General features: G+C 39.8%; 1 protein-coding gene across 1 annotated transcript in view; it reads left to right on the plus strand.

Moving 5' to 3' along the window:
- ASB4 (ankyrin repeat and SOCS box containing 4) overlaps nt 1–2,060 on the plus strand; it is a 58,418-nt gene extending 56,358 nt beyond the window's left edge. The window contains exons 4-5 of the mRNA XM_045564096.1: nt 667–780; nt 1,827–2,060. Coding sequence (XP_045420052.1) covers nt 667–780; nt 1,827–2,015 — 303 coding nt within the window. The 3' untranslated portion in view covers nt 2,016–2,060. The remainder of the gene's footprint in view (nt 1–666; nt 781–1,826) is intronic.
- Nucleotides 2,061–8,646: the final 6,586 nt, after the last annotated feature.

The following is an 8,646-nucleotide window of genomic DNA, read 5'->3' on the forward strand; positions in this document are numbered from 1 at the left end:
GAAATCTAAAGCTAAATCTTTCTGTCTCCTGAGGGAAATGCCGGCCACCTTGACTCAACTTGCCAGTATTTTGGGTTAGACAATGAACTGTTGAACAGAGAGTGCTGGTGAAATAACTAAATTTCATGTCATCTTTTATTTATTGATGAAAGTTAAAATACCAGTGGGTGTGGTTTGGTGTGTGACCCAGTCCTCTTCAGGCACTGGACTGGGAAGATACCTGTGGTCAGCTTGCATGTTACTCTGTAGCTCGTGTGGTCACCAGTAGAACTAAGTTCTTCTACTAACGTTCAGTGTTTTGATAATGAAATTTTCTGTAGAGCTGAAAGAGATTCCCAGGCAGCTGGAAGTGTATTCTGTGGCCAGCCTCTCTCTAAATTGCTTCAGTTATAGGCAGGGAAGGCTTCAGGTTCCCACCTGCTTTGTCGGTGCCTCTTTTTTTTCTTGCTCCTGGAAGGTGAAGGAAGTTGGTCTGATTTTATTAATCTGCCCATCTACCATGGTGGCAGCATGTTTGAATACTCAAAGGCATGAGACTTCTCAAAAACATCCTAGGGTTCCAGGGACTGTAATAGGTTGGTGAATTCTTGATCTCTCTGTGAGCTGAATCAATGAACCATACATATGTGTGCGTTGAACAAATGAAACTCTCTGCTTCCTCTACAGGTGATTCAGGCCTGCCATTCTTGTCCTAAAGCAATTGAAGTTGTAGTCAATGCCTACGAACACATCAGGTGGAACGTAAAGTGGAGAAGAGCTATCCCTGATGATGACTTGGAGGTAAATAATCAATTCTCTTCCTGTGGTTTTCACTATCAAGTATTCCCAGACCAGAAGTGCAGAAAATTCAAATTTAAAAATTGGTTTTGAGAATGCTTTTAAAGTCTACTCAAATGCAATGAGACAAAGAGTTACAAAATGCAGTTGCAAGAGTAAATAGCTCCATCAAAAACATGGCATTAGGAAATGTTTTGAGGAATTTCTTCATTTGAGGGCAAGTTGAGTAAGTATACAAAAATGGCAACTTTACTTTCTTTCCATCAATTTAGAGGAATTAAATGATAATATCTGGTATTGCTCATAGAGCATTTTTATTAGAAGATGAAAGTGTTTTCTGTGGATTATTTCATTCACTCTTAAGTATCTTGAAGTGATTATTAGACAGAAAACAATATTAAAAACCCTGTCTTGCATCATTCAGAAAGCCATTGGCAGAGGCAAGTCCTCACTTGTGGACTTATGGACTTTGCTGCCTTTGTAAACCAGTCCTTCCCGCTGAGCACCCTGTTCTTGGTTTTAGAAGTCAAAGGCTGTCTCCACCACATGGAGAGGTATTAGGCAGAGTGCGAAGTTCACTGGGCTTGGAGTTCCCTGCCTTAGGTGCAATCTTATTCTGCTACTTATTAGCTACATTAACCTTTAAAAGTTGCTTAACCAGGCTTAGCTTCATTAATCCTCCACTTCCATTAATTATTTGAATATATGGGTCACGCCAGGCACATAAACAGCGTACAATAATATTTAGGCTAATTCAAAACTGTTATTTTGGACTGGTGCAGGCAGGTCACACACGTATATTTTATCTCATTTCCTGGGTTCTGAGTTATAGAGTATTATTCTCCCCCGCCCCCACTTCTCTTCTCTCTCCTTGTACTGCCTTCTCATCACCCCCATTTCAATTTCCTATATAATTTTGTCTCCCATCAGAGATCCTAGAAAGCTGCCATTACATGTAGGGGGTAGGGGCTAAATGCATCATTGTTGATTTTTATTGACGTAAACTGTGGGGCCTCTCTAACTTTAACCTGTCTTGCCTTCCTTTTCAGAAATACTGGGATTTTTACCACTCTCTCTTTACTGTGTGCTGCAACTCTCCAAGGACTCTCATGCATTTATCGAGATGTGCCATTAGAAAAACGTTACACAACAGATGCCACAGAGCAATTCCTTTGCTTTCTCTCCCATTGTCATTGAAAAAGTACTTGCTTTTAGAGCCAGAGGGAATCATTTATTAAGCCTTATGAGACAGCAGTTCCCAATCCTAGATATTTAAGTGGACTTGCTGGGTAGACACAGTTTGCATAAATAAAATGGTACTTGGGTTGATTATAACACTTCAGGGATTTCAAAACACTTTACAAACACTATGTCATTAATCCTAGGCTATCACGGTGAGTGGAAATAAACAAGGAATAAAGTTAAGGAATTTTCAAAGACAAGAGTGTACCCAGAAGGAACTGTGATATGATATAACAATGATAACTAATATGTGTAGTGCTCTTTAGGTACCTGATATATTTTTGTAAAACTTTTCAAATATTATCTCATCAGAAATGGGACCCAGGTTTTCTGACAACCAAACTCCTTCTCTACCTTCTCAGTAGTAAGTTTACATTACCATTCAATTCCCAATAGAGCAGACTTTGTGATTGGCCTCAAACTTGATGCGATTGGCCTCCCCCCGCCCCATTACCACTTAACAGTAATTACTGTCCTTGCTAGTTTTGCAAACTCCTGTTCCCCAAACCAACGCACTCAACTTATTTTATTGAAGAAAGCACATGAGCATAGTCAGAACAAGGAGATCTTTGAGTCAAATTAGAAATGAAAGAGGAAGACCAGTCCACTTAATAGTCAAGGCTGGATATTTTAACACACATCATTGAGCCAGAGACTGGAGGTGACAGTGAGTCCCATGTGACTCCTGCCCTCCAAGATCTCACCATTTAGCAGAGGATCCGGACATGCAGGCGGGACACTGCAATATAACGTGCTGGGGCAAGAGTACAGGTGCAGACTCATTTTTAGTGCTTGCATTTCACAGTTGTGTTTCTGACATGAAGTGTATTTTTCTTTCAAGAACGAAGATAAAGAATGAAGGGATTGGGTAAAAAGTAGAAGGATCTCCTGGTCTTGTTAGGGTAAATGTATTTACTTTAAGATTCTCTGAACACCTAGACACTGTTGCAGTTTAGTATGGTTTCCTGTTTAGTGCTTTCTGCGACTCGCTGAGGAAAATATTGCACACTCAATGGCTCCCATCTATGCGGCAAGGACGTTTAGGAAAATGGGTGAAAGAAAGTGTGTGATGAGAAAGACTTAGTGGATTACTTTGGTCTTTTTGTGTAACATGCTGACATTTCAGAGTGTTTTAACTAAAAGATAAGGAGCACTTTGCTAGTGATGGCTGGCTACAGAAAGTAAACAGAAAGACTCTTTGAAAATGGTAAAAGTTTGAAGAACTTGGAAAGATAAGTGTGTTAATCAGGCTTGCTAGTGAGTGGCTTGCAGAAAGAGAAATGTAGGTGATTAACCTCTGGGCTTTATGGTTTACGAGGCCAAATTTGCTTCACTTTTTTTGTTCTTGCTAACCACTTTTAGATAAGCTGCCCCTTAGCGTGGCTTCTTAGAGGTTAAAGCAGAAGTAATTAAATGCACAAATCTATTTGCTAGTTGTGAGCAGGTTTCCTTTATTTGTGTGTTTGTGTGATCCTCCACCATATTTAACTTTGGATGCTTGCATGTTGAATAGAGATGATGTTAAATATTCCACTAGGCTATCACCTAGACTGTGCTTCTAAACTGTGATTCTCTTGCTCCTAGTGCTGTGTAGGAAAAATCATAGGTAGATACAATAATCTTTTTGAAGTATTGGTTTTACTCAGATCTATTTTTGGGAAAATACTTTGTGCTAAAACAAGATCTATATCATGGAACTGAATGCTGAATTTGTATGCATAACATATAAAGCTCAATCCTTCAAAAAATGGTTCGCTTGTAGTGAGTGGTATGAGAACGCACCCTAGAACACTTGCAGGGTTGCTTGCTGTCTTACCCCTTCAGGAGTATTTTGGCAGAAAAGTTTGTGATGCATTGACTTGGGGCAAGTACAGCTAACTGACGCTGAGGACAAAGGCAGACAATGTTCCTCGCAAGGGGAAGTAAAAACTTTTCTTAGTTGGCTTGCTTGTGCTTAAACGTGTGTGTTAACCTAGCTATAAGATGCTTAGCTACTTGTTTTGAATTGTGTATTTGTGGATTTAAAGTGATTTTTCCTCCTCTTTCAACTTGTATTTGGAGAACTTAAATAAAGCTCTTCTGTTCCCTTTCATCCTTGTGAGTTATTTATTTATTCTTTTCTCCAACCCAACTTTGACTTCCAAGCAATCACACTGAAGCACTCTACACGTGTCATTGCTTTCTTTAACATTTAGAAAGAAAACAAGAATGAGGAATTTTGCCTACAAATAAATAATGTTTTCAAAAGAAAGTAAAGGGGAAATGTGGCCGAAACACAAATATAATGCAGGAAATTTCTGTAGGAACAAGAGTGTTTTAATAATAATAGAGACTAAATCATTCTCTTCCACCTCTCACCCTCTCTGTCCTCCTGGGGTTTTTCATTTCCCTTCATTCTCACTGTCCACTAAACCCTAGGCTAAGCTGTAGAGGAAACTGTATCCTCACGATGCCTTTGTTACTTTCTGGGAGGACTTTTTGTAAATAGACATCTACTGTCTTGAAGAAAAAAACAATTTCTGTTCTGTAAGTTACATGAGAGGAAGAATATTTGGTAAGAGGGAGAGACCACCTATCTACTTTTCTCTCCTTCTTAGGAACTAGACACACTTGTGCTCTATTTTCTAATCATCGAGTGTTACATCTCTACTTTGTCCTTTCATTCTGAACTCAGTGGGTCCTGATAAAAACACAGTAGTTGAACGATGACTTGTAAGGATAAGAAAAGTAACAGACAATTTGCAGTGAGTTACCAATGTTGGAAAAGACAGCTGAGCCTTATATTTTTATTACTCATCTGATTGTTTGCGAAGAACTCACAACTTTCTAAGTTGGTATGCTTTCAAAACTTTTGAAAAAGAATTCAACTATTCACCCATTTTCTTTGAAATGCAAGCACCGTAGTGAGTGTCTGGAAGGAAGGCTTCACTGTCTTTAGGAGGATAAGCAGATGCACTACGGTTGGACATTCAGAGGTTTGGCTGTGGTGTTTCTCTGTCTGGATTCATAGACCTGGCTCCCCATTTTATTTACTTGTAATCTAGGAAAAATGACACACCTTTTCCATGCCTCAGCTTCCTCATGTGTAAAATAGGAATGATAATGGTACCTACCTCATAGGACTCTTATAGGATTGTATTGAGGGTTACCTTAAAGCACATAGAACAAACCATGACACTCAGGAAGCATTTTATTATCATTATCATTATCCTAGTTATTGTCTAATCATTATAATTTAGGGATAGCTTTCTACCAGTGGGGTCATATATCCTTAGAGTGAAGCTATTGCTGTAGGTGACACATGGTAGATTTCTGTTCACTTTGGAAACTACAGGGTGAGTTCCTACTATGTGCTAAGCACTTTGATGACAGTGAGGAACCAATGGGAGACGGAGACCAACCAGGTCCCTGACCTTGTCAGGCTTTTTTGAGGTGGAGAGAGGGGATGGAAATGACGTTGATGTGGATGATTAGCAAACAAGCAAATTGATTCATTTTTGACAGCTTGTCTTTCTGTAAGTAGGTTTAGCAAAGATGCGAAGACTCTTCATTATTTTATGAAGGCTGTGGGGGGTCACTTGAAAGCTTATCATGTGGACAGAGCTGGTTTCTCAGCTGTTTCCATCTTCAGTGAGGGAAAGAGTAGGAGGAGATTAACTTTTGTAACTTTGTAGCAGGAGTATAGATTGGCAATGGGATTTCTAGCAGTGAGGGAGGGTTGGAGAATTTTCTTCATTTGTTCTTTCACTTGCAGGAGTTTGTTCGGTATTAGTGCCTATGAAGTTCTGTGCCAAATGTAGAAGAAGAAGGGGAGTGTTGTTACCAAATTATTGTAAAAAGATTCACTTTTAGTAGCTCCAGGTTTTTGATCGTTGTTACTTAGAAATAAGAATAAAAAGTACACTGTTTTTTTAAAATTATAATTGATACTATCTAACTGAGCTATTTTTCTGATGGCCTAACATAAAATGGTTGATTAGAAATAATTTTCAATGCCTTTGGACTCTAGGATGAGAAAAAAATAAAAATAAATAATTTTCAAAAACCATATTTCAGTGATAAATTGCTTTATTTGTATATTTGGTCATATTTGCCATCAATGAGAAACAATGCATGAAATACACAAAAACATCCCCCCAAAACAGTTGCTTTTTGTTTTCCTTCTTTTTTTAAACAACGCTAAGTGATTTAGGAGTGCTTAAATTTCATCTTTACTAATTGTTTTTCTCAGATAAAGGTATGCCTCAATGATGTTGGATATGCTAACCTAGCTAGAGAAATAAAACAGCCAGCTTGTATTTTCTAAATTAAAGACACTCCTGGGTTAGTTTTTAGTGCTCATCGAGCAGGGAAGAATTGACACAACAGAACTGTCATTGCAGGGGATGGGAGGTGATCTTAGATCTAGAAGGTATAAATTGGAAGCCTTCTCAGGATCCAGGAGTCCAGATACTGTCTTACTCAGAGCCACGGGAAAACACTCCCTGCCCTGTTGCAGATTTGGTGCAACCTGAGAGTCAGTATTTGATTGACAAGGGGTGGAAACCAATGAAGATTACAATGGATTCAGTTCAGGAAGCAAGACATGGAAACTGAGCTGCCCATTCTCTGAACACCCATCTCCTTCCTCCCTGCTCTGGGTCTTGGCAGGATGACTTCCGCACACTGCATCTACTGCACCCTTCAGCCCACAGGAAGACCAGCAGGAGATCTGGGTCCCTTCCTGGCCCCCTCCCTGCTGGGCCTCTTCTAGCTGGTGGCTGAATTCCTTTACCAAGGCCACACCTCCTCTCAGGAGCCCCTCTCCTAAGCTACTGTTTCCGCCCCCTGCCTCCCCGCCCCCCGCCCCCGCCCCCTCCCCTGGGTTACAGTACCTGCTTCATGCTCTTGCTCCTCAGCCCTAGGGGTAGTTAAGGATTTCATTTAGTTGCCTTTGTCCCTCATCGTTCCTTGCTGGCTTCCTCTGTGCTACCTACACTTCTGTAAGCAGTCCTTGATTAAATTATCTCCAATCACTCCTATGAAGTGTGCCTTCTACTTTCTCTACGAACAGACGGATGCACAAACACACATAACACTGTGATAAGTCAGTGAGAGCTGGTGGTAGTCCGGATGGTAAGTGCAGTTGGAGTTGGGGGCAGATGGAAAGGTCACTGTGGACCAGGAAAGGCAGCATGCAGGCAGGTGGATTTGATCTGTGGTCTGAGGAAGGATGGGGTTTGTGTAATAGTTTGAATAAGACATGGTGGAGGTGGTATCATCTAGCATAAGTGAATAACCCCTACAAAGGGTTAGAGCTAGAATATACAATGAGCATTCACCATTACCAGTTGGAACAAAGTGATGGACATAGAGAATGAACATTTGTTGTATGTGGAGAGTAAAGGATGAAGTTGGAAGGGCTGGGTGGGAGCAAATTATGAAATGTCTTGAATAGCAGGGAAGCACCATACAGAATCAATGAATATTATAATATTATCACTATAATTATACTTTTCCAACTCTATAACTTTTGTGGCAATAATAATTATGATACAACTATGTAACATTTATAGGATATGTTTTTGTTTGTCATTTTCAGAGCATCTTCATGATATTTGACCATTACCCTCAACTCTTCTTCCATGCCAGAAAAAAAAGGTACAATTCTGAAGCTTTAGATCTGAAAAAATATGTAAACATGGCATGGATTAACCTCTTTCTTCTTGTGTAAAACACTCCAATTATATGGAAAGATTTAACCTTGAGGCAAAAGGAGATTATAGCTTTGCATTTTTTTTTAAATCAAAAGCTAAAGAATTTTTTATTGCATAAAAAAATCTTTCTTTCAGGGCTTCTGAGAATGACAGAACAGAGGCAAATTTGGAGGTCTAGGACATTCTCAGCATGGCAGTGTTCAAGTGATAAATTATGTATGGAAGCGCTGACATAATTACAGTCCTTCAAGGCCCCCAGGACTCTCGATACTTCTGAAGTCGGATGGACAGCAAAAGCCTTCTTAGGATGATGCATCAGGGAAAGCTTAGGCATCAGCAAATTGTTTCTAAGTAATATCTGGCTAATTCTACGATAAAGATACAAAGAAACTGAGAAGTGTTTACTCCTTTGTATTAACACCCGCAGGGTGGCACAGGGAAAAAAGTATGGACTTTGGGAGTCAATGGCTTGAATTTTAATCTTGATTATGCCTTTTAATATCTGTGGGAACTTGGGCCAGTTTCTTAACTTGAGTGTCAATTTCTGTACGAGGGTAATGGTGATTAAATACCCAATACACAGGGCTGTCTTTGGGAGTTAAATGAAATGACAAGTGTAAAGCATTTAAAACAGCATCATGTGTATAGTAGTTGAAGCCCAGATGGTACATGCTTCTGCTATGGGGGGGGATTATGTAGAACATACATGTCGGAGGACATAGCAAAAACATTTATGTGCACAGACCAAAGACCTGGCTTTTGTTTTTTATCGCATTTTGTCTGCAATAATGTTCCTGTGGTACAAATTCACTCTGAAGCAAACTGTTCCAAACCAATTTATTGTTTCTCTGTTCCTGGCAGTTTGGCCTGAAGGAGGCACTGTAGGAGAACTTTCTCCCTGCCATGAATCCGAGCTGGGGAATTACTGGCC

The sequence above is a fragment of the Lemur catta genome, chromosome 11, assembly GCF_020740605.2.
Source record: "Lemur catta isolate mLemCat1 chromosome 11, mLemCat1.pri, whole genome shotgun sequence".
NCBI classification, from domain to species: Eukaryota; Metazoa; Chordata; class Mammalia; order Primates; family Lemuridae; genus Lemur; species Lemur catta.